Source organism: Ipomoea nil, unplaced genomic scaffold, assembly GCF_001879475.1.
Source record: "Ipomoea nil cultivar Tokyo-kokei standard unplaced genomic scaffold, Asagao_1.1 scaffold2159, whole genome shotgun sequence".
Taxonomy (NCBI): Eukaryota; Viridiplantae; Streptophyta; class Magnoliopsida; order Solanales; family Convolvulaceae; genus Ipomoea; species Ipomoea nil.
Genome location: NW_017618587.1, coordinates 707,587 through 734,518, shown reverse-complemented (window position 1 = coordinate 734,518; position 26,932 = coordinate 707,587). Strand labels below are relative to the sequence as shown.

At 34.0% G+C, this 26,932-nt stretch overlaps 3 protein-coding genes across 5 annotated transcripts; all 3 read left to right on the top strand.

Annotated features, from left to right (window-relative positions):
- The first annotated feature begins 16,721 nt into the window (after positions 1-16,721).
- Positions 16,722-20,487, top strand: LOC109149133 (RHOMBOID-like protein 12, mitochondrial). Its single transcript, XM_019296783.1, has 8 exons — positions 16,722-17,198; positions 18,166-18,286; positions 18,380-18,499; positions 19,099-19,209; positions 19,469-19,519; positions 19,642-19,746; positions 19,841-19,882; positions 20,220-20,487. Exons 1-8 carry the CDS (start codon positions 16,855-16,857, stop codon positions 20,313-20,315), a joined length of 990 nt encoding a protein of 329 aa, XP_019152328.1. The 5' UTR covers positions 16,722-16,854; the 3' UTR covers positions 20,316-20,487.
- Positions 20,488-21,658: 1,171 nt separating this feature from the next.
- LOC109149697 (protein LONGIFOLIA 1-like) lies at positions 21,659-25,950 on the top strand. Of its 3 annotated transcripts, none has more exons than XM_019297624.1 (5): positions 21,659-22,095; positions 22,692-22,952; positions 23,079-23,149; positions 23,230-24,913; positions 25,026-25,950. In XM_019297624.1, the coding sequence occupies exons 2-5, from the start codon at positions 22,811-22,813 to the stop codon at positions 25,772-25,774; spliced, it is 2,646 nt and encodes an 881-aa protein (XP_019153169.1). In that variant the 5' UTR covers positions 21,659-22,095; positions 22,692-22,810; the 3' UTR covers positions 25,775-25,950. The 3 variants fall into 3 exon arrangements, with proteins under 3 accessions (XP_019153169.1, XP_019153167.1, XP_019153168.1); XM_019297622.1 differs by having other exon boundaries at positions 22,329-22,952; XM_019297623.1 differs by lacking the exon at positions 21,659-22,095 and having other exon boundaries at positions 22,116-22,952.
- A 145-nt stretch (positions 25,951-26,095) lies between these two features.
- Positions 26,096-26,848, top strand: LOC109149702 (psbQ-like protein 3, chloroplastic). Its single transcript, XM_019297629.1, has one exon. The coding sequence runs from the start codon at positions 26,199-26,201 to the stop codon at positions 26,769-26,771; it is 573 nt and encodes a 190-aa protein (XP_019153174.1). The 5' UTR covers positions 26,096-26,198; the 3' UTR covers positions 26,772-26,848.
- Positions 26,849-26,932: the final 84 nt, after the last annotated feature.

Here is a 26,932-nt window from a genome sequence, read left to right as displayed (position 1 = left end):
ATTACAATAGGGTATTTTAGTCTTTATACCACTTATTTATTTCTTCATTCCAATAATTCTATTTCTTCCTACCAAACAACACGTAATTTGAATTCATACTTTATTCTCACCTTATTCTTTTTCCATTGAATTACAATTCATTTTCCCCCTAATTTCTTCCTTCAAACCAAACACCTTCTAAATGTGTGTTAATAAATATGCAAAACTTATAGATTCAAAATGCTATTTCTCCTTTAATTAAAATGCTGTCATAACTCCCAAAAAATTATGTATATATGTGAGGTTCATAGTTTTTTTTTTTTACAAGAAAATATTTACAGACTCCATAGGAGTACATAAATTATTTTCCAAAACAAAATATTTTTGTCAGGGCTATTTCTGTCGCTACAAATCTACAACTGCACGAAAATTTTATTTGTCTGTACCACCAATCCTCCGTTGGCTAGAGCAATCAATTTGATGAACTGCAAGCATTACCAAAAAAAAAAAAAAAAAAAAAAAAAAAAAACAGGATTCTTAAAAAAAAGAGGGCAGACCCAGACAGTACAGTTTCTGTTTCTGTTTGGAGTTTAGATGAAAAAACCGTGGGAGGTTAGTTGTCAATTGTCATGTAAGGACGGAATAATTAAACCGTAATTAAGCAAGGTGTGATTAGGATTAATTCGTACAATTTAGGATGGGTTGTGAGAGTAGGGGACCTCTCTAATCACAAGGAGGAGAGGTATCAACTTCGATATTTGGGGGTTCATTTTCGAGAATAATTATAAATTCCTTCTCCTACACCACACAACTTGGGTACTTTGGAATGTTGTAGTGTGACAACGTTAATTTTGTTTTGGGAAACAACAAGCAATATATAAAGACATCAATTATTTTGTTTTTTTTTTAGATTCTGGTTAGTGTAATTGTTAGAAGCATTGTTGTTTTATGGGGTAATTTTAGCTGAATTGATTAAACAATTAGTTTGGTAATGTTTACTTATTGTCTATTAGTCTTTTCGATTTAATTAAGTGAGTCAATTTCATGCAAGAGTCTAGATTTAAGTAATAATTACGAAAAAAAAAACAGTGTATTTCTGTGAGTAATATTTTTGGTACATAAGATCTGATCGATGAGCTGATTACGCGACTCGTGATTGACCTTCACAGTGATTTTATAATGGGGTCCTGTGAACTTAAAGATTAATCTGACAAAACTGAAATCACTTAATTTTTTTTAAGTATTTTTGCAGATTGTTCTTTTAATTAATTAGATCTGCACTTAATCCCGTGACGATTAGAAGGCAACGCTTGGCACTCACGGGTTGAATGAATATGCATTGTTTTATCAAATTAGGCTAAGCAAATAGAAACAAGTACAAATATTTTGAGATTCAATTTTACAATACAAACATACATAGAAAATAAGTTGTCTTCTAACTCCTTGAAATAGAAATTTATAAAGACAAATTACTTTTGTTTTGTACCATCATTAAAATAATTGATCATTATATAAGCATAAATTCATATATTTAAATCTTAGTCCCTTACAGCACGGCTATACTAAAATGATATGAACCATGATATTTTACATAACAATTTTTTAGATCAATTCTTATTACATTCTCTTAATAATTTTTTTGCATGCAAACCGATTGGCAGCCCAATAAGGTGCTTCAGACCTGATTTAAAATCATTATGAGGCAATACTCATAAAACATTTGTAATGGAATAAGAAGAAAATACGTAAAAGAAATTGCAAAATGACTAGAGCAATAGTAGTTACGGTCATGTGGACCAGGGTCCAAAGTGGCACAGTGCACCGTGGACATTGGTTCAAAACACATAATTTATGTTTATAATGCACAAAATTTATGTTCATAGTACACATACACATAAACACAATATAATGAACATAAATTATGTGCATTATGAACAATAATTCTGTATATTATGAACATGAATTCTGTGTATTATATTATCGAGAATACATAAACATTTAACATAATACACAAAATTCATGTTCATTATATCTTGTTTATGTGTATACATATTATGATTTATGAACATGAATTATGTACATTATGAATATGAATTATGTGAATTATGAAGTCAAATTTTGTGTATTAAACTAAAATTCACATTGCATTATGAACTTTGGTCCACGATATAATTTGCCTTTTTTTTTTTTTTTTTTGTTTGGATAATCTAATTTGCCTACTAGTAATGGAAAGTTTACTGACACAAATCGATTGGGTGTTTGGATTAAAAAGCTCATTCCCCAAGTAAATGTTGCTGTATCTCAAAACCAATGGCTTCCCACCTTTCATGAGTCAGCCTGACCAAACCTAAATATTAATGCTTGGAATTAATTTTTTTTGAGAGAAAAGATGATATCATTAATAAAGGTGTGCAGATAAAGAGCTAACAATGAAAAAAGGAGGGAAGGTAGTCTAAAGTCTACAATCAGACATGAAAAGGGATTCCCAAAACCAATGGCTTCCCACCTTTCATGAGTCCTGACCAAACCTAAATATTAATGCTTGGAATTAATTTTTTTTTTTTTAAAGAAAAGATGATATCATTAATAGGTCTGCAGACAAAGAGCTAACAATGAAAAAATGAGGGATGGTAGTCTAAACCATGGAAAGGGATTCCCAAAACCAATGGCTTCCCACCTTTCATGAATCCTAACCAAACCTAAATATTAATGCTTGCAATTAATTTTTTTTTGAAAGAAAAGATGATATCATTAATAAAGGTCTGCAGACAAAGAGCTAACAATGAAAAAAGGAGGGAAGGTAGTCTAAAATCTACAATCAGACATGGAAAGGGATTCCCAAAACCAATGGCTTCCCACCTTTCATGAGTCCTGACCAAACCTAAATATTAATGCTTGGAATTAACTTTTTTTTTTTTTTGAAAGAAAAGATGATATCATTATTAGGTCTGCAGACAAAGAGTTAACAATGAAAAAATGAGGGATGGTAGTCTAAACCATGGAAAAGGATTCCCAAAACCAATAGCTTCCCACCTTTCATGAGTCATGACCAAACCTAAATATTAATGCTTGCAATTAATTTTTTTTGAAAGAAAAGATGATATCATTAATAAACGTCTGCAGACAAAGAGCTAACAATGAAAAAAGAGGGAAGGTAGTCAAAAGTCTACAATCAGACATGGAAAGGGATTCCCAAAACCAATGGCTTCCCACCTTTCATGAGTCCTGACCAAACCTAAATATTAATGCTTGGAATTAAATTTTTTTTTTTTGAAAGAAAAGATGATATCATTAATAGGTCTGCAGACAAAGAGCTAACAATGAAAAAAGGAGGGATGGTAGTCTAAAATCTAGATCAGACATGGAAAGGGATTCCCAAAACCAATGGCTTCCCACCTTTCATGAGTCCTGACCAAACCTTAATATTAATGCTTGAAATTAATTTATTTTTTTTGAAAGAAAAGATGATATCATTAATAAAGGTCCACAGACAAAGAGCTAACAATGAAAACAGGAGGAACGGTAGTCCAAACTCTACGATTAGACATGGAAAGGGATTCTCGAGCTAACAGGTGGACAATCCGGTTCGCTGATCGTTTGACAAACGATATAGAAACATCGGTAAGCGATGAAAGCAAATCTTTTACATCTAGAAGGATAAGATCAAATTGAGAATCTAGGCTAGCAGAATTGAGGCCGTGAATAATTTGCAAAGCGTCGGTTTCAAGGTGGCAGTAAGTGATATGATTCTCTTTCAACCAGCTGAGAGCTTCGCGGACGGCCATGGCTTCAGCTTCTTTAACGGAGTACAGGCCCCCTGGTAAACTTGCACCTGCCTTGAAAAAACCCATTCGACCAGTGGAGGTATTAACAGCAGCATCCACATTAAGTTTAAGCCATCTCTGACTTGGTTTCTTCCATTTGGTGGTGAAGGACGATTGCTGTGGTAGAGAAAAATCATCATTGTCTTGGACGGTTGTCCATTCGGATAGATGAGCTTTGGCTTTCTCCACAATGGTGCTAGGCGAGAGAATGACATTGTTCCAAACTTTTTCATTTCTGGCATACCAAAGATACCAACATATCATGTGGATTATGGCTAAACTGACTTTAAAATTCACAGTGCATTTAAGGAGTTTTAACTTCTTTTTTTTTTTTTTTTTTTTCGTAAAATTCAAATATGAATGTTTTATTAGGTTAAGATGTCAAGTAGAGGGGATAATCAAGAAAAAAAAAAATTAATGAAAAGTTATAGTGGTTATTTGTTGGTCATTGCGAGTATCTTTACTTTAAAAATCTGAAAACAACTTATATTTGCATGATGGATTGGTTTTTTTTTTTTTTTTTTTTTTTTTTTCATTATCTCTTGTCTCCACCTAAGTTTGTTTCCATAAAAAAAAAAAAAAATAGAGACAAATCCCTTGTTTAGAATGATCTAAATGACAAATAGATTTTTTGCAAAAGTACTTTCTAAAATTTTGGAGATGTTTAGTTTACAAAATCTCAAATTACTCTGGTTTAGAAGATATTAGATTATTTGAAAAATGTTAGATTTTCACAAATGTGTTTAATTAAATTGACACATGTAGTTGTTACGAATTGTCTGATGGTGGTGATGGTACAGTTTGGAGCCCACACCCCCAGAGTATCTTTAAATGTAATACAGACTCCACACTCTTTCAGGACCATGATAATGACAACTATGACGCAATTTCAATGAGCACAAATGAAAAATTTGTTGCCCGCAACCCATAGTAGTGAGTTGCGATGTCCCAGAAAGCCTCTCTTGTAAAGAGGCAATTTGATTTGATCTCTTGGTTTAAGGATAGTAACAATCACATTGTTATCTTGAAAATGGATTCTCTTAATGTCAGTTTAGCTATTAAAGAGGCAATCTGATCTCTTAATGTCAGTTTAGCCATCGAAATTGGATCGTTAGCTCTATGCTTTGCTAGAAACACAAGCTTTCAAGCTAGTTTTTCAAATGGTTGGTTTAACCTCCAACATCTTCAACCCACGTTCATGGTGGAGCAAAGACCCAACCAAATTAAAGATATATTGTTCTCTGCAAATATGTTTAATCTTATTTTTAAATTAATCTATTAATGCCTATAAAAAATTACCTACAAGAGAATAAAATACTGTTGGAGTGTTGAGTAGTATATAAGATACAAAGATCAAGTACGTGTACCTGTGGCACAACAGAACAGCAGGCTAGAGTTTGTTTCTACTTTCTTGCTTTGCTTGTGGGTGTGATTGATTTGAAATCTTTTACTCAGTTCAAATTTACGCCTACTTGTACCTATCTGCCAATCTACTTTCCTTTGGGCTTTTATTCACAAATAGATAGATAGAATTAATACTCAAAATGATCATCAATTATAATGATTTTTTTAAATTTCTGTTCTAAAAAAATTTGTTGATCTAATATTGTCTTAGATTTTTGTGTTTTTGTTTAATTTAGTCTTTTGTTTTTTTAGTCCGTTCATTTGGTGTTAAATAGAGGAACAAGTCAGTAATTTCAGTATTAACATCCCTTTACTCCTAGACCTGAAAATTGCGGAATCTCTCTTTCTTTTACGAATCACTCCTAGAATTATTTCCAAATCTGCGAGTGTAAAATTTGATTTGCATGTCTGTGAGTAATTCGTAAAAAAAAAAAAAAAAAAAAAAAATCGCAGGGTTGAGAGTAAAGAGCAACTAATATTGAGATTACTGAAGTGTTCCTTTATTTAACACCAATTTAATAGAATAACAAACGAAGGATAAAATTGAGCAAAAATACAAAAATCTAGAACTATATTATGTCACTAAAATTATTTAAGACAAAATTAAGAAAAATCACTATATAGTTGAAAATCGAGGATTAAAATATATATAGTCTTGCTCCTGCATGACCAGCTGCCCAATTGCCCATCATCCATGCTTTTTGCAGCAATTATTTTCCTCATGAATAAGGCTCTGTTTGGCAGAGCTTATTTAGGAGCTTATAGCTTATTTTAAGCTACTAATAAGCTATAAGCTTTGTTTGGCAATGTTCCCAAAATAAGCTCCTAGCTTAAAATAAGAGTTTATTTTGGAACGCTACTTTAGGTAGCGTTTCAAAATAAGCACCTAGCTTCCTAACTTTTTTTCCATCTTTATCCTTATTATTTTAAAGAAATGACATAATTTACCCTTCCCAATTAAAACTCTTTTCTCTTCTCCTTTATCTGCAACTTCTACCCCAATTATTATTATTATTATTATTATTATTATTATTATTATTATTATTATTATTATTATTATTAGATTTGCAAAAATATTGCTACTTCATTATGAGATGCTAGATCATGATTATGCTAATAGTTTTATTTCAAAATGTTAACTTTTTTTAAGAAAAAATATTAAATTTTAATATGTAAACAAACTAATTGAAATTTATGAAGATATCTTCTTTAGTCTTTTTACATTTATCAGCTTATCAAAAAGCTAATTTTACCAAACACTTTCAATCATAACAACTAGCTTAACAGCTCTTCAATTTTCAGCTCCGAGCTTATAACTTTTCAGCTTTCAGCTCCTAGCTTATAGCTTTTCTGCTAGGTTTGCCAAACAGAGCCTAATACTCTACATGATTGTGTTTATAATTCAATTTTTTTTTTAAAAAAAAAAATCAACTTGTGGCCTCGTTAGCATGCATGACGATTTTTAGATTTTCGTGACTCCATTCTTATAAATAAATAAGGCCAAACTAAAAGTATAAAGACAATCTTTAAAATCAAACTATAAGCCTACTAACCTACTATTTCCAAAGTCCAAACAAACAAAAAAATTTTTTTTAAATAAAATCATCTTGAAACTACATGGCTAATGGCTACTTGTTGGGCTGCTTCTGTCGTTTAGAATGCAAGTAAATTGATCCATTAGGGGGAAGAATCAATTTTTCAGACGGCATCGATGGTGAATGGTACAAGTTTTATATTATCTCTGTAGATTCTTGGTTTGAGTCATCATCTGTGGCGTTGGGGAAACAGAACGGTTTTGCCATGCGGCATGCTCAATTAATTAGGTCCTAATTATTAGGAGAGAGAAGTGGTTTGAAGAAAAAATTTATGAGTTTCTGGATTAATTACAATTTTTTTTTAAGTAGCTATATTAAAAATAAATATTGAATCTTTTAAAAGTTGAGGCTAGGGGTGTAAATGAGCCGAGCAGCTCGCGAGCCGCTCGGTCAAAGCTCAGCTCGAGCTCGGTCAAAATTGAGCTCGAGCCGAACTCGAGCGGCTCGTTTAGTAAACGAGCCGAGCTCGAGCTCAAATATTTTAGACTCGCGAGTTGTCGAGCCGCTCGCGAGCCATAATTAAATAAAAAAGATAAATATAAATAAATAAATATATATATATATATATATATATATATATATATATATATAATACTTAAAACTCGTAAAGTAGAAAAATCCTAATAATATTTAAAGGTTTTTATTATTTATGTATGGATAAAATAATATTTATTATTAATTGAAATATGAATTCAAATAGGTCAAACTCGAGATTAAAATTGAGCCTGAACTCGAGCTCAAAACAAGCCCAAGCTCGAACAATCGAGCAACTCGAGCCGTGCTCGAGCGGCTCGAAAAATTGTCGAGCAGAGCTCATGCATCATTTTTCAAGCTCGATCAAGTTCGAGCTCGAACTCGAACCGAACCATGCTTATCGAGCGGATTGGCTCGAACTCGGCTCGGATCGTTTACACCCCTAGTTGAGACCCTGTACTTAGACATTTTACATAGTCCAAAATCTAACCGTACTCATAAAGAGATAAATTAAGCACGTCTAATTTCAAAATATACACAAATTGCACCTTAAGCTACTACATGCTTTTTGTTACCATACATTTATTTTCTTTTATCAGAACTAAAAAAGGGCAAGACATTTTAATATCTTTAGATATGTTATCATTTTAATGGAATTGACTCTGAATATTAAAATATCACCATATTTAATTTGTTCATTTAAAAAATATATTATTTGTGCTTTAGAGAATACAACATTACATTTTGTGATTTGTGCTTTGATCTGACAAAAAATCTGAAAGAATGCTAATCATGATAACTCAATTGAACACAAAAACTAAACATTTGTGCGCATAAAAAGTGAACTACATGATCGATCTCATCATGAAATATGCACTAATTAGATAGACACACGAGAATTATAAATAAATAAATAAATAAATAAAATACTTGATCATCACCAATAAATAGAATTACTGATTAGTCAACTATATAATCCTTATCATAATCAACGACTGTGAAAGCTTTTCTCCCTAGGGTTTTAATTTAGAGCTTTACCCTTTCCAGGAGTCTAGGGGTTTTCCACTCTATTTGTCTCTTTCTTTCTTCTTGCTGTCTACAAGAAGTCAACCACAGAGTAAAATTATTGAGTGTACACTACAGATGAGGCTATACTGTTGGGTAGTATACAAGGAAAATACTACATTCATGTACTCCAATTATTTTACTCTCACACTTAAAATATTGATGTAAATATTTTTACATGGATCTACATGAATATAAACTATCATAGCTCGTCACATCATAGAGTAAATTTGAGAGAGTAAAATTTAGAGATATCTATAGTAGAACTCAGTATACAAAGATCAAGTACGTGTACCAGAAGTGCAGGGTTTCTACTTTCTTGTGGGTGTGATAAGCTTTTAGTTGATTTGAAATCTTTTGCTCAGTTCAACATTACACCTACTTGTACCTATCTGCCAATCTACTTTCCTTTGGGCTTTTGTTCACAAATATATAGATATGAGTTCTAGTAAATGTATTCTCAAATCATGATTCTTTAAATTTACTGGGCAAGTTTTGATAGGTGATGTTAAGAGTCCAAATTTATAAAATAAGAGAGAACATATGAATTTATAAGGTCATGGGTTAGACTAGTTAATGAGTTGGATTTAATCTTTTAGTGTGGTTTGACCCATGTGCATTATAGCATAGCCTAATCGTTATTCTGTTATATGAGTTTATGTACATTCGAAGCAGAAAAATTTTATTTTATTTTTTTGAATTTAACCGTAGAAATGGAAAATATGATTTTTTTTTTTTAAATATGATCAAAACGACATCATTTTAGCCAGGACTAGTAGAGAATGTATAGTATTTTACTATAGATATATAGCCTTGCTGCTGCATGAAGTCTATCAACATGCTGCCCATCCAATTGCCCATCATTCATGCTTTTTGCAGCAATTATTAATACTCTACATGAATCAACTTGTATAGCACAGTGCAAGTACGATGCACAACTATTTCTGTCTGTCAACCAAACTTTGTCCTTCCCTTCCCTTTGGAGCTCAACTATGTTCATTGGTACAAGGATGTTATGTTTTATGCTATAATTGGAGTCATTTGAGCTTATTATATGCTTGAAATAACTTATTCTGATTTAAGTTAATAATGACTACTTGTGGTTGAATTGCATTTAAGGGTGGGTGTTTCGGGATTCAATTCGATTTTTTTCGATTTCAGTATTAAAAAAATGATATCATTCGATTTAACATTATAGTTTAATTGGTTCGATTTAAAAACCTTAATTTTTCATACACACTATCAAATAATACATATTCAAATAGTCCAAATCAAGTCAAAACATTATATAACAAAATAGCAATCCAATGGTCAAACACATTACTAATTAAGTACTAATTACCAAACATCAGTTGGCTTTTTAGTCCAGTCGACTCTTCAGTTGGCTAACTTGGAATGTTTTGTTGATAATATGATAGAATAATCATTTATCGGTATAGTTAATATTTGGAGAACAATTGTCAAATATTGTATAGTTAATTTTTTGACACAATTCGTCATTGATTGACAAAATATATTTCTAGTGCACTTGCCTAGAATATTATTTTTCAGTTTGGAAATCAAAATTAAAATGATGTTGAAGCACATTAATTTCATATAAACATAAAACTAAGCAAAATATTTAATAATTGTGAGACAACGAACAATTGCGGCAAACACTAAAAGTGCAAAGTAAAAAACACGCAATAAAGAAAAAAAAAATACTAGTGAAAATATGAACTAACGGTGGAACGGACATCAAGGGATTTGGATTTTACTCCTTTATTATTATTATTATTATTATTATTATTATTTCACTGTTGTAGTATGTGTGATGAATAGTATAGTGATTGCATTCCTCCCTGACATGCATGTTGCCCATACTTAGACATCTTTCACTTCACGTGAATTATTTCGGCCAATCACTCCTTCATTGCATGTCCAATGAATTTCATGTTCTGTAACTACATGTATATGTAATATGTTTGTGTTTTTTTTTTTTTTTTGGGGGGTTAATTTCTATCTACGTTTTTTATTGATTTAAGAGACGAATTGAATAAGAGTATGGCATAATTTTAAGAGATGAATTGAATAAGAGTATGGCATAATTTTAATTGAAATTATTGAGATAATCGTGGAGTCTAGGTATAAAAAATATATCAATTGCTTTATGAACTGGTTGGTCATTCTTTAGAGAAATTACTACTCAAAAAAATTAATAGAGACTAAGTGATTACAAAGAAGATAAGTATGGAAGTGCAAATATAATCAAAAACTTGATATTCATAATCAAGAAGAAGATGTAGCATCTTATACTTGATCAAGTAAGGTTTGGTAAATTATTGGTAATCAAGAATTAGGGCTGTGAATTCCAAGTACACCTAACGGGAAGTTAGGAGAATGGCGTTGTTGAGAGAGAGAGAGAGTGTCTCAAAGTGCGTTGATCGGGAGATATTGTTAGCGAACGAACTCTTCAACGAAGTTCATGCGTTTTTGAGCTAAGTATTTATGTAGCGTGTCTTACATGTGTACTTCGCCCATTGCTTGGGGGTACGGTTCATTATTGTTGATTGATTTATGCAGTCTCATATTGGAATGTCCCAAGACATAGGATAATGATTCTCCGAACGGGGTTATCAAACTGAGTGCATTCATGTTCTACTTTACTTTCAGTTTGATTCTCGATATTTGTGTTATATAAACAATCTTTCGCTAGTAGTTCAATATTTAGTTTTACATTCTTAGATCATTTGAATAGGGTTCTCTACATACGTTTGACTATATCTAGTTCTGGTAGTAACCTTTACTATTTAATACAGTGGGACTCTTAAGTCGTAAGTCTACGGTCTTAATTTATTATTTGAATATGTGCACTAAGTAAATCATAATCATAAATGTGTAATAGTTGAAAAAAGAACGGTTGATCTCACTTCCATTTCATAATAAATTATTGCGGCGGACCTCTATCGTTTTACGATTAAGTTTAGAGTGAGCCGTTGACAATGCACTGTAAATAAACACACTTCTATATTCCCACGTTTATCAGTGAGAAATTATATATACCATCCAAGATGTGTATCCAATTCCCCTTTATTATCCAAGAAGATATATAAATCCTCATCATATCTTGCCCTAGATTTGTTCTCCACTTAATTATGAAATTTACCATCAATAATACATCACAAATAGCACATAATAAATTATACTCCGTAATATAAAGTTGGTGCAGACAACCTCTGTTTAGACAAATTATGGTATGAGTTGACTCCTTTGTCTGCTCCTTTACTAAGAATATTGTCCTCCCCTACACTTCTACGAATAAGATTTTTATGTCACTATCACATGTACATACTCCCGCATTTATTTAAGCATGCTTCTCAAAAAATAAAAAATAAAAAAATTACAACCATTATTTATGGATGTACACTAAATATTGGACACTTCTTCTGAGGCTCAATTGTTTTTGTTTTTTTTTTTTTTTTCTTTTTTTAATTTTTGGATTGTTATAGGTTAGTGTCATTGAATAAAAATATTTTGGTCAATAAACGCTCGATGTATGATGTCATTAAAATCCTCTCTCTTTTTTTTTTTTTTTTTTTTTTTTTTTTTTTGTGCAAGAATGAATGCAATATTTAATTTGTTAGAATGGTTAGAGGTGACCAGAAAATAAGCATAAAAAAACTAAAACGTTAAATTAAATTGGTTAACTACTCAAAGTCAAGGTAGTGGTCATAAGAAAATTTAATGACCTAATTATATATCTAATTTTTCTAGCCATTTATATTAGAGATAGGTAGGTAATACTAACGGTCAATTTTTTTATTTTAAAATGATCAATAAAGTTAATTGGGAATTCAAAATTTGACCATACATTTTACTATTTTAAATTTCATCACTTTTTGTCTTTTCTATTAAGAGAAAATCCTAATTTTCTAACCATTTATATAGTGACATTGTTTTTAAAAGATCACACTTAGGCAATCCTCATGCAATACTCTTTTTCATTTTTAAGAGTGAGTCCTATTTTCACATCATTATTTACAATTTGTCCACTATTTTTTCTACTTCCCTGTAATTTCAACAAACTTTTAAAAGTGAGACAATATTTCACATCACATTTAAATTTACTATATTTCATTAACATTATTATTATTTAAATTATTCAAAATGATAAAAGTAGAAAAAGTAAGACTGCCATTATCCTTGTAAATTTGGGATTGGCAATGTGACATGGCAAGATAGAGAGTTTTTTTTTTTTTTTTTTTTTTTTTTAATTTAAAGCCAAATGTATTGCAAGAGAAGAGAAAATTGGCAAAATGAATAAATGGAGATTTTTTTTTATTTTTTATTTTGAAAGGATTAGTAAATGGAGATAAAATTTGCAATTGGCAACTTTTTGTATGGTTAGGTGGCAGCTTTGTGCCAACCATTTCACCTTTTTTTAATTATTATTATTAGTTTTTTAATATTATTTATTATTATATTTATAATATAATAAGAAAGTGTGATTAATTTTTGAGAGAGAGATTTGTTGGGATGTAGAATAGATTGTAAAGAATTTGTAAATTTGATGATATGAAAGTGTGACTCATTTTAGAAAATGATATATTTGAAGAGATAATGATAGTCTAACAAAAACTCTCTCTCATGTTAAATGTATTGTACTTTTATCACAATTTTCAAGATTTGTATTTCTTAAAAGAAAATTTTAATTAATAAATAGTGACATGGTGCCATGTCACCTTGAAAGAAGTAAAATGTTTGGAATGGGAAGCATACAAAAAATTGCTGTCAAGTACGAGTACGTACAGTCAAGGTGAATTAATTTTTGGGGATTCCAAAATAACTTTTTTTTTTTTTATTGAAAACCACAAAATAACTTAAATTCAGTCCTTGCAATTAACAATATTTGTTTCATGAATGATTTATAATTAACACGAAGTAACCTTCCAAAAAGAAAAAACCACCCACACAATTACACAAAGTATAATACGGGGTATAAGTTTTACGGTTTTTTTTTTTTTTTTTTTTTTTTTTTTTTTTTAAAGGATTGGTATAAGTTTTACTTAAAATTGGACAATTCTAACATAATTGGTTAAACAGTTGGTTTGATAATTATAATGTTTTCAATTCAAATTCTTGTGGGAGTTCTACATTGACTCTTTGGGTTTGAGTCGGTGTCGATTAGAGTCATAGAGTGAGCTCCATCTAAAGTGCACATTTGAGTGCCAGGTAGGATCATAATATGAGTTTCACTCAAAGTGCACATTCAGGACATTCAGGTAACAGAGCCGGTGTCGACTAGAGTCACAAAGAAGAGTGCTTTCACCCTGAGCGCATCTTATAATTACAGATCCAACAAAGGCGAATTTCACTAAGAGCACATATTCAGGTAAAGAAGGCAATACTAGCTAGGTTTACCAGCGAGCTTCACCGTATCCAAAACACACATTTGAGTGCCAGCTAGGGTCACGAGGTGAGTTTCACCTAGAGTGCACATTCAAGTAGTGAAGCCAGTGCCTACTATCTAGAGTAATAAAGCTAACTTCACCCCGAGTGTACATTTGTGTAACGGAGAAGATGTCAGCTAAGATCACAAAATGAGTTTCATCTAAAGAACACCTTTAAATAGTCAAGCTAGTGTCGATTAGGATCACAACATCATTTTCATACCTAGCGCAATTTGCAACGATTTAATAATTACATAATATATTCAAAGTAGATATCCACTTGAGGCTGGAATTTTGGAATTAAATCTTCAACCTCTTATTTAAAGTCAAATAATAAGGATATTGGTTCATTAACTAGATTAGATCAATACCTTAATACTATTTTAATTTTGAATTGTATAATCGTTTCATACACTATAGGAATCCAAATCCGTCCTGCGATGTTGTGAATATATATGGGTATCATGAAAGTAGTTACCAAGTCTTATATATAGTATAAAAAGATTCATAATATCCCAGAAAGTGTTGTTAATTACTCCGTATAAAGAAAGAGATTAATTAAGGCTCATATATATATTATTCTTTCATGGCAGCCATGCACACTAACTTCAATGCTTTTTGACTAAAATAAAAGATTTTGTCCCAACTTAGTCTAAAGAAATGCAAAGAGAGGGAAGAGTTAACAATAATTAAAAGAATGGGATCCATAATTGTGGATCAGATTGAGAGGTCACAGGTTCGAATTTTAGTGGGGCAATTGACTCTTTGTGTTTTAGTAATTTGAGAAAGTATGTATGGACATATATTGTAACAGAGTCCCCTAAAAATAACGTAAGTTGATCCCAATTTTTATACTCCACATATGAGACGAACAAAATAATTTAAAAGAATGGGACCCAAAGGCTGAAGAGAAATAGTGCGGGTCATTTTCAGTTTAACTAGCTAGATGTTTCGAATTTAAATCTTGAGAATATAACTATCTTATAATCTGTGAGGGAACGTTTTGTCACTCTAAAGTCCTATTCAGTATGAACATAATTAATGTCGATCTATCACCTAGTTGAGTGGGGGGAGAAACATATGGTCGGACCAACAAAATAATTAAAAGAATGGGTTCTCTTAACTCACTTTCAAACAAGGAATTTATGCAACAATTGGTGCACACCAATTATCCTCTAAGTACACAACAGTACATCAGTACAGCTGCTAAGCACTCTTGGATCATGACTAATCAAATATTATATTCCTCCAAAGATTAACCAAGTTGTTAGATATGTAACAACCTTGATGTAAACAAATTATGCATTTGACCTGCATGTTTGATACCCATATTTTTATCTTAAGATGCCCAATTTGATTTATTAATAATTCTGTGTGACCTAAGTGCTTTGCCTATTAGGTTGGCCTTATCCCAGTAAGTATGGCATTGACAAGAAGATGTAGAAATAACAAACAAATAAATAATAGTATTGTTTATTTTGTAAAGTTGTCCATGTAGCTAGTAAATTTGCTAAAACGCTTTTGCTGTCAAAATGATAAAAGCAAAAGCTATTGCACCATACTTTTTTTAAAATTTATTTTATTATTATATTTATAATATAATAATATAATAATAATATATAAAAGTGGAACTCATTTTTTAGAGTGAGAGAGATTTGCGGAGAGGTAAAAAAAATAGTAAATAAATGATAAATTTGATGATAAGGAAGTAGGCTCATTCTTGAAAGTAAGAGAAATTTGTATGGATAAAAGAGTAGCCTTGAATTGAATTGGAACTGGCCTATACTGTGTCCATCTTTGCTATCATTTAACTTGTTTAATTGATTTTTTTTTTTTTTTTGAATGATGAAGGAAACCTTAAAAGAAAAAAGAAAAAAAAAAAGGTGAAACATTTGACTTTCTCAGTGAATTTTGATACTGATTAAATTATATCTTTACAAGGTAGTTTTCATTATCAGACTTTAAACTTGTGATCATTCATTTGAAATGATAATAGATGTGTCATAACACTACATAATAATTGACCAGTCGTTATATCGTGCACCCAAGGCGCACAATGCATCTTGCATCCTGTCCAAAATTATTTTAGCAATATGAAAACTGTAAAATGATTTGGGCCATATTTTAGATCGAACCAATTCTGTCTTCAATATTTGGGCTTAACTTGGGTTTAAGCCCACCCGATATATCCAATTGGATTTTATATTTGGGCCTCTTTTTAGCTCTGGACCTTATAATGGACTAAATGGGCTTCCATCTTAATTAGATTCACATAAACTTGTAACTAAAGGTGATGATGCATGAAAAATGAAAATTTTGCTGATAGATATTAGTGTATTATTACGTATAATATGGGTTGTGTAGTGTAAGAAACGTTTGATTTAATGGAAACTCTATCGTTATTATTAGAAAGTATGTTTTGGATAAAGTTCATGTTATGATCTAAACAGGTCAATAATCATAATGAGGTAAATCAGTTTAGATTGGTTTGTGACTTTAGTGGGGAAGAGACCACAATGAGATAGATCATATTAGGTTGTCATATTTGACATGTTCAAATCGAGAGAACCAATATGCAAGTATCACAAAGAGTTGAACTTAGAAACTTATAATTACCAACTCAATTGCTTAACCAATTCGATTGGAGTTACTCCTGTTGTGAAGAAAACTAAAGTTTGGATAGTTTTTCAGGCTTACATAGTACACCCGTATATGAGAGGGGTTTTCACAAGGATCAACTTGGAATGTAACTCAAAGTTAGTTATTAAGTGATTAACAATTGACATTATTCTGCAAAAGGCCTTCTGATCGAGCGACAAAATTATGACCCCTCGAATGAGAGGTCTCACCAATGTTGATATTTCTACTTGTTACATTATAAAATTTTATATATATCTAATTTACTTCAATGATCATGAATTGGGCATGGAGTGTAAAAGGTAAAAGTTGTTCATTTATAATTGGCACTTAGCATTCTCCTTCCATCTTTTGTTCCTACTTCCTACCACATTTCATCTCTGCGCTACAACTTGAGAATAGAGACCAAAAACCTTTAAAATCAAGGCTAAAACACTATTTCTCGCAATGCAGAGACTCTTCTCCCTCAAGGGCCTCTCCAAAATCACCAGAAATCTCCCCAAACACCACCCAAATCCCTCTGAAACCTTCACCCTGCCGCCCCACCACCATCTGTTTTCTCACTTCAACACCTCTTGCTCGCGCCCACAGTCATGGACGGCCCCGAATTTGAAGAGCTATCGTGGGCTGTTTTCAAGCTCACTTCCCAAAAACCCAGTCTTGAGAAATTCCCTTTTGAAGAGTGGCCAAACCAACGGTGTTGCTGAAACGCAAAATTGGCTCCTGCGGTTTCGACTTCCTCGACGGAATTTCCGTTCCGACTTCTCGTCGTTTTCCAATCGCTATACCTGGTATTTTGCTTTCCCCCCCTTCCATTTGGTTGAATTTATATTCAAGTCTGTTTGGTTGCTGAGATACTGAGGAAGGTAAAGATTGAGTTTTTAATTTGAATGTGATCATTTGATTTTGTTTTCTTTATATTCCTGCAATTTTTTTTGCTAACCCAATTTTTTTTTTTTTCTTGAGTTCGAATAAATTGAACTGGATGGACTGATGGAGAATTGTATTGCATTATGATTTCTTTTAAAATTGGGTGTTTTTAGTTTATTTGATGAGTGTTTCAAAAGAAAGCCACTGCATAAATTACAGCTGTTGTGCTTTGGTTCAATAGACTGTACCTTTGGTTCCATTTGGTGATATGAGACATGACCTTTCTCATTTATTGCATTAAAGGTTCTGCATTCTTAACCAAAAGAAGTGATACTTTTCTGTTAAGGCCACACAAGGCATCTTTGACAAGAAAAGAAGCACAGGCTGCTACCATTTTGGACTATAGTAAACTAATCTCGTTCTATACATTTCTCAAGTTTGGAGTTCATTAATCTTTTTTATGTTTGTCTTTTTTTGGAAATAAAATAAAAGAGAATTCATTAATCAATTCAAATCAAGCCTCAAGCTTTTTGTGTTTCTCATTGACAGCTTAGATTGTTGGGCTAATGCTAAAAGCCATAATCTTAGATTTTCATCTTTGTTTTTAGATTTTGGTACTGTTTAAAAGTGAGAAATGAATAAATGGCACCTGACATCTGTCCTTAAGTGAGTTATATGCATCATGAGAATTAAAAGTAACAAAGGAATAGAAGTTTCACTTTAGAAATTAGGTTCTCATGGATAAAATATTTTAATTTGGAGGATGTTTTATTCTTTTAGCCATCAAAGAATCTTATTTAGGACTTAGGAGTAATCATTGACTGAGAGTTAGAACAATCTGCCTTCTTTTCCAGTTACCACTAAACAACACTCTTTTTCCATGTGTAGGAGATCATGGTTTCAAGCTCTAACACCTGATGGAGTTGTGATAGGTTTGATTCTGTCTAATGTGGCTGTTTTTCTATTATGGAGGGTTGCTGATACTGGATTCATGTTGAGGAACTTCACTGTGAGTTGTTATACTTTGCCTACTTGAGTGGGTGGGAACTAAGGCAAAGCTAGTTATGTGCAATACACTTTGAATTTATTCTTTGTTTCTCAGATTTCAGTCGACAATTTTTCAAGTGGACGGCTGCACACGTTGGTAACCTCTGCATTCAGCCAAGCTGATCAGTGGCACCTTATCTCTAACATGGTTGGACTCTACTTTTTTGGGTCAAGCGTAAGTGCAAATCTTGAAAGTATTATGGCTTTGGCATTCAGTTCCTATCTTGTTGTAAACTTACGTAGTTAGAATTAACTCCTTTTAGGGTCCGTTTGGAAAGCAGGAAAATGACTTCAAAGCATTTTCCTTTCCAGTGTTTGGTTGCATTCTAGAAAACTGTCTTGGTGTGTTTAGTTTATTTTCTGGAAAATGAGCATAATTATTTTTAATTTTAAATATCTATAATATACAATGATGGTGGTGGTGGTGGTGAGGGTGGTGGGTGGTGGGTGGTGGTGGGGATGGCGGGTGATTGGCTGCTCCACTGCTGCAAACGGAAAATGACTTCCCCCCCAAAAAAGGGTAATTTGTACTCATGTCCCTTACCATCACCTTTGTTCTCTTGTGAGGTTCACGCTGTTAAGATAATCACATAACTGACTTGGAAATGGAAACTGTACATAGTTGTTCGGTCAGTTTTAAGTCATATACATAATATTTCTTTTAGTAAATGGTTATATGGGTTGAGAGCGTTATTTGTCTTTGAGTCACTACTTACTGGATTAATGGTTATCTCCTTCGGTAAACTAATTATTTGTCATTCCACTTCACTGCAGATAGGAAGAACTTTTGGCTCTGAATATGTTTTGAAGTTGTATCTATCTGGGGCAGTTCTTGGCTCAGTCTTTTTCTTAGTCTATCACGCCTTTATAGCTCCATCAATTCAGGTAGTGCTTTTATTTTGTTAGAATTCTTGAGACCAGAATTCCCTGCATGAATGGGTGTGTTTGGAAACCTGGAAAATGACTTATGGAAAATGTTTTCTGGAAAATGAGTCATTTTCCAGAAAACATTTTCCTTTCCAGTATTTGGATGCATTTCAAAAATCATTTTCCGGGTTTCCAAACACAACCTAAGTAGGAAAAGAAGTTCCCTTACCGCTAAACCTTTCAAAGTTAAGTGCTTACAGTTTCTTGTGTTTCATAGGCACAAAGGAGCCGAATACCAACATTGGATTCTTCAAGAGTACCCGGAATGGTATATTCACGTTCTTTTTCTTGATACTTTCAGGTTTTCGGGATCCTCCTTGTGCCATAACAAAGCATATGTGAAAAGTTTATTATTTGTCTCACTTAACTCAATTCTGCTAACCCTTTCAGGGAGCAAGTGGGGCGGTGAATGCGATTATGCTGCTTGATATATTCCTCTTCCCCAAAAAAACCTTATATTTTGACTTCATAATACCAGTTCCCGCAATCTTATTGGTGGGTATTTATCGTTCCGCTAATTTCTAAAGGAACAATGATTGCCAGTGATTCAATAGCACATAATCATTGGTTCTGTTTCTTATTTTTCCAGGGAATTTTTCTTATTGGAAAGGATGTGCTAAGAATATTGGAGGTACGATCTTCTTGCACTCGATTTCTCTCCATGCTGTACTAATGGAGTGATTATTATTAACGAGTAATCACACAATTTCGTTGGTTATATTCCAGAGAAAAGACGATATGATCAACTTTTTATCACTAGACTATTCGATAAACTGCTTCAATCATGTCTAGAGAACCCTTTTCTTGCTTATTTGCGTGTTTTAAGACCAGCCTTCTGTCAGAGTTTTTTGTGATTGAGTGAGATAATGGAGGATGAGGTGGATGCTGGGGCCCACAAAAAACTGAGAAATAACTCCAACTGATAAAGATGCTCTTAACATCGTATTTACTTTCTCCGGTTGCTGCAGGGCGATCACCGTGTCTCTGGATCTGCTCACCTGGGAGGGGCTTTCGCAGCTGCTATAGCGTGGGCCCGAATCAGACGGGGTCGATTCAGATTTTAGTTCCATGGGATAGTATACAGATCCTGCAGAAATTTCAGTGTTTTAGACAGGATGCATTTGAATGTAATGTAGATTTCTGGTTCTATTTTCCACTCATCTTTCACAGATTATTTGACATTCAGAAATGTTGGATACTCTTCATGGATTAGTTAAATTAGCCTTTTTTCAAGAAGATTTTTGATATTATATTTAAAGTATATATATTATACATGAATTATAACCTATGATCATAAACAACAATAATGATATACTTTTGAGAAGGGGGGAAAAGTTAGGCATAATGTAGCAATCAAGCATAGTAGATAGAGAGCAATGTTTCTTAGAACATAGGGATAAGATAGCAGAGGATCTGCATAGGTAATAATCGATTGTTGTTTTTCACATTAAAGTTCATTTATGTACCCCCACATGGTGGTTTCTTCCACTTTATGCATGTGCATTTTCCCCATTTCAACATCATCTTTCTAAGCTAGGATAGGTGAACCTTGAATTCACCATCACATGATGTTTGCTTTGCTAGCTACCCCATACCTTAACTGTTAAAAATATCGTAATATTCAGGGTAATCTTAACTGTTAATTGAACTATTGATTTGATAATCACAAGATTTCAAATTTGAGTTTTAGTGAGAGCAGTTTATTAGCCTTCTTGATTTGAGCTAGTCAGTTATGTGTAACTTCAGCTGGTTTACCTCTTTATAGTCCAATGCCAGCTAAGGTCACAAGGTGGAGTTTACTTATTATATAATCTTGGGCCTCAAGTAGTAAGTGATCAAAGAATTATTATATAAACTTCACTAATTATTACGTTTTGATTAAGTGATATAGTCTCACTTAACCATCTCTTCAATGTCTACATCAACAATGACATTATATTGAACAAATCCTCTTTGCTTAGCCAGCTACATGCTGTCATGCACTTCCTTAACCCCACATCCCTTGGCTTGGTTTGTTTCCATTCCTCTCAAATTGTTGATGTTAAGTTTAACTTTGATTTAGAAGAAAATCAGCAGTCACTATCTAAATGTGTATTTCGAGTGAAAACTTTATCCAGTAAAGAATCACAAATTAGATAAATCAGCATAAGTTGTTCATAATTACCAGTTCAAACCAATAATACCAATAGGTAGCTCCCACATAAATTAAACGTGAAACGTTGTAATTACCAAGTCAATTATCCAACTAACTTATTTGACGATTGCTCTAATGTTAAACTTAATCTAGTCTAGATGCTCTGTTCGGGCGGGGTGTGGGGCCTTAGATACCATTACACCGTTGGGGCCAATAAATGGCAAAACGTTGGAGTTGGATATAAAAGTTATGGAGTACCGGTGTACTTGAGAATAACGGGGTGACATGATTGGGTTTAGAATTGGACCAAAAACATCATCCATATTCCATGCCAAACTCTATCATCCTCTTATTCTGCTTCAAAGGTGGAGTCAAAGGTTAGCCCTCGGACCCAGAAACCCCAAATTCTCTGAATACCTTAGCCACAATCCTGACAGCTCCACATGGTGAGGGCATGCAGACATATTTAGACCCACCCCTACCATCATTACACATGGAAGTCTGCTGGAATATCTGCCCCCTCACATCCCTCTCCTGCATTTCCCTCTTCACAATTATGGAGGATTATAATACAATGCTTCTATTCTAGTGTAATTTCAACCACATTTGATTGGTGCTCCCCTTTGTTAAGTTTATCTTCCTGGGTAGATGCTATTTCTCTGGCATTTTCATGCATTGACATTCAACACATTGGAAGCTGAAGCCTTAAGGTACTGGTTTTTTACTGTTTAAACTTAGCTTTATTTTTGTTGTCTTGGAAAAAGATTTGATTTTTGCTAACTGGGTATCACATATACATGTAAAAATGCTAGTTTTGTGAAGTTTTCTTGTTGTTTGGTAAAAAGATTTGATTTTTGTTGACTGGGTGTCACATTTACTTGTGAAAAATGTAAATTTTGGGAAGTTTCTTGAAGAATATTGAAGAAGGGAACTTGTATTGTAGGGGATACAGGTATCCAAGACTTGAATTCTGTCTGAAGGGAGTGTCTTAGATGCTTATAAGTTATAACCTAATTAGATTTGGACTCTGGTTAGCTGGAAGTGCTGGTATTTTGGGGAAATTTTGAATCTTTGATTGAAACCTGAGGCCAAGATTGTCTGGATTTATGTTGTTGAAGATGGTTGGTTCATTTGTGACATCAATTTTTAAAGGGTTCTGATCATCTGGCTTTGTGGGTGGGGACTGGAAAAGTCTTCAAATTGGCTTTTGGTTTTGGTAGCATTTGATTGGAAAGTACTTGGTATCAGTAATGCCCTTTAGGCTTTAGATTCCCATTTTGAACACAAAACATATTGCTGTATCTAGAGATTGCATCTTGAAGTGTTCAAAGACATTGGACATGATCTTGTGGAGATGAATTCTGTTAACGAAGGGCATTCGAGTTTCAAGTTTCTGTGAAGTTTTGATCTTGTTGCTGAAGAAACATGGCAGCGAGGCTTTTGCATTCTTTGGCTGATGAAAATCCAGATTTGCAAAAGCAGATTGGCTGTATGAAGGGAATCCTTCAACTCTTTGATCGTCAACATATACGTATAGCTGGCCACAGCCCCGAAGGGCTCACTCCAGGCAAGGATTCCTAGTACTTTTTACTTGAGTTCTTGTATCATTTGTAGTCGAGTTCTTGTTTTGTGAATCCAAACATTCTTTTCTAGAGGTCTTGCATTGCGATTAAGCATATGTGAATCTTTGCAGGTAGTTTGCACTTCAGTGATGACACTTCTGAACAAAATTTATGCAGCATGTACCAAAGATCAGCTGCAGTAGTAAGGAGTTTCGGTCATTTTTCTGTAACAACTTTCTCAATTCGTCTTTTTTAGTTAGCGTTTGTTCGTTTTGGTTGCAGGAAAAACAAAAATTCTCTAAAGAATCTTCAACATACTCGTTCTCTTCATTGCAGTCGTCTTCTGTCTCCTCTGTTGATTGCAGAAAACCAGCTCAACGAGAGCAAAGAGCGATTTTTCCTGAAACTCCTTCAAGAGATCCAGTGATGAACCAACTAAAAGCATCCCAGCAATTTGGTCGGGAGGTTCTTGACATTAGGGATGTGGTTAAGGACTCGATGAACAGAGAGGGTCAAGGATTATCGATCAAACCCAAAGTTAGAGAGGAAGTAGTGGAATCTATTCTGAAACACACAGCTTTTGATGGGGATTATGAGACAGATGTTAAAGATTCTCTTCGAGTTCTTGCTAAGCTTCGAGAAGCCTCATGGTATAGCAGTGAACCTCGAGAGCCTTCAAGATCATCATCGTATCATTCAAAAGATTCTAGGGAAGCATCCCATCTATCCTTTGAATCACTGAATATTCCCAAATCCAACTTTTCTTCGAAACCTTCCCACCAAGATACCAATGCTAGGTCTGCTAGGCCTCCAAGTGTTGTGGCAAAGCTAATGGGCCTGGAAACACTGCCAGATTCCATGTCACTGAGTGAGACTAAAATGTGTTCAAACAAAACTTGTTCTTTGTTATCTAATCCCACGAGGAGCCCTTCGAAGGAACCAACTTCGAATCATTGGAACCCCGACTTAGTTATGAAGCCTATCTCCAGATTTCCGATTGAACCAGCTCCCTGGAGGAAGTTTGACGGGACTCAAGTTTCCAAGAAACCAGCAGCTAGGAACTCCCAGAGTTTAAACAAGCCTCTAAGCTCGTTTCCTTCTGCTTATAGCGAGATAGAGAAGAGATTTATGGATCTTGAATTCACTGAATCAGGCAATGACCTCAGAGCTCTAAAGCAGATACTGGAAACAATGCAGAGAAAGGGGCTCCTTGCTGCCCAGAAAGATTGTCAGGACTCTAATTTTACGTCTCAAAGTGCAAACCAGCGAACGAGGGGATCCAATTCATTAAGGCACTTCGAGTCCTCGATTGTTATCATGAAGCCCGCAAAGCTATTGGGAAAATCGGGTACACCATCTTCTTCTGTGATTCCTCTGGACGACTTATCCAATATCCCTAAACTTCAAGGTAATGAGGGCTTCCGTGGTAGAAATGGGGCAGCTACTACTCGTGTAACAGTCAAGGATCAAAACCTTAAAACTAGTAAAAGAGTCAATACGATTAGTTCCACTAAAACCAATAATAGAACTCCAATATCTCCTCAAGTTTCAGTTAGGTCCAAGGAGAACAATTCGGGCTCATTAAAGACCCCGGGATTCATCAGCCCCAGATTGCAACAGAAGAAACTCGAGCTGGAGAAACGGTCTCGGCCACCCACACCTTCATCTGATTCGAAAATATCAAGAAGACAAGCAAACAAGCAACAAATGAAGTCTAGTCCCCCCGGTGGAAAGCATGGACAAAAGAGTTCCAATATCCCGCAAAATGAAGAAGTCACTAGTACTTTACAGTCTTTCGAGAAAAGCAGCCCCTTGGCAAAGACTGTTGGTCTATTGGAAAATGAATTATTGGGCGAACCTGCTATCCTTGCCCCTGAATATCCCAGTCCCGTTTCAGTTCTTGACAATGTTGGGTACACAGATGAATCACCCTCCCCGGTCAAGCATATTTCAGAAGCTCTGGAAGGTACTGCTTTTCTCTCGAGTTTTTCTGTGCATGTTTGTGTCTATTTTCCTTAAATTTTTTACTTAAAGTGGACTATAGTAGATCGTCTGATAGTCCATCATTTACTTAACAGAGGACAGATCAGAGTATAATGCTGCATCAAGCACATTTGGTTATCCCGTCACTCTGGAGATTAATAGAAAGAAACTAAAGAAGATTGAAAATCTTGTTCAGAAACTCAGAAGGTTGAACTCTAGTCATGATGAAATCCACACGGATTATATTGCTTCGATCTGTGAGAGCACAGACCCGGATCATAGATATGTTGCTGAAATTTTATTAGCTTCCGGCCTTCTCCTTGGAGACCTTGGTTCAAGCACAACAACGTATCAGTTCCATTCATCTGGCTACCCGATCAATCCCGAGTTGTTTTCTGTTCTGGAACAAACCAAGGAAAGCACTTTAGGCAAGGAAGAATGCGCCAAAGAAAACAGCAACAAGGCCAAGGAGAAGATCCATAGGAAGCTCATCTTTGATTTTGTCAATGAACTCCTTGCTGCAAAATTGGCTTTAGTAGGACCCTTTTCTGAGCCATGGCTAAGGCCACGGGTGGCAGCCATGAAAGCCCCGAATTCACAAAAGCTTCTGAGAGAGTTATGTGCAGAAATAGAACAGCTCCAGACTAAACCATCCAGATGCTCCTTGGACCAAGATGAAGATGATGAGCCAGAAAGTTGGTCAGATTTCGCGGCTGAAACTTCAAACATTGTTCTTTCTTTAGAGCGATTAGTCTTTAAAGATTTAGTTGATGAGATAGTAAGGGGTGATGGTAACAGTTTGAGAACCAAGCCAACCAGACAGAAGCAACTCTTCAAAAAATAGCTTGTTTCTAATTGCTTATTATTCCATTTTCTTGTATCTTTCTTTTTCATTACCTTTCTGGCTTTTGCTAAGAGTACAACATTCATGAATTCATATTGTAGTTCTTGGATGGAAAGTAAAGGGGAAACCCCCTTGATTGTATTATATTACGATTATATACTGATGCCTGATGATAATGATGCCAATTTATCTAAAAAGTAACCAACATTTAGACTTTTTTTTTTGTATAACGAGAGAAATCAGTAGCCATTATCTGAGGATGTGTGTCGGGTAAACCTGCCTTGTAACTCTAATCGACAAAAAATCACAAAGCCAGAAGGTAAACTAACCTATTTATCTTATCCAAAGTACATTCTTTCAAGGATTTATATGAGAAACCCCACACCCCAAGAGCTCTCTTTTATCTTATCCATCAAGAAGGAATATGGCATTACAATCTTTATCACAAAAGCTCCTTCAACCACTCCACATTTCCCCAACCTTCACAAAACCCTCCACCATTCCAGCAAGAAGAAAAAACCATATAGTCTCCTCCCACCATATCAAAACTAGAAGAGCCATATCCCTAACCATAGTAGCATCCACCCCACTTCTCTTTCTTCTGTCAAGAAGAGAAGCCATTGCAGGGTTTGACCTTAGACTGACAGAGCCAGAACAGACTGTTGAAGAAGCCCTGTCCGCCATTGAAGACCATGCAAAAAGCTTGTTACAAGTGAAGAAATTGCTGGAGGAAGATGAGTCCTCATGGAGAGAAGCTCAGAGGGAATTGAGAAACAGATCAGCTCTGCTGAAACAAGACATTTACACAATCATTCAGGGTAAGCCAGGGAGTGAGAGGCCTCTGCTCAGGAAGATGTACTCCACCCTGTTCAATAGTGTCAGCAGGTTGGATTATGCAGCTAGGGATAAGGATGTGACACGTGTCTGGGAATCTTATGATAACATTGTTATGGCCCTTGATCATATTTTACGCAAATTATTACCTTCAAAATCATAAATCACACATTTTTGCACCTAGTCTTCAATTTATTTCCCTTTTATAATTATTGTAATAGAATACTAATTCTTTTGACTTCTCGACTTAACTAGAGGTCTCGGGTTCAAGTCCACGAGCCGAAAATGTTGAATTTAGCCATACATGAGTTGGCTTCTACTGAA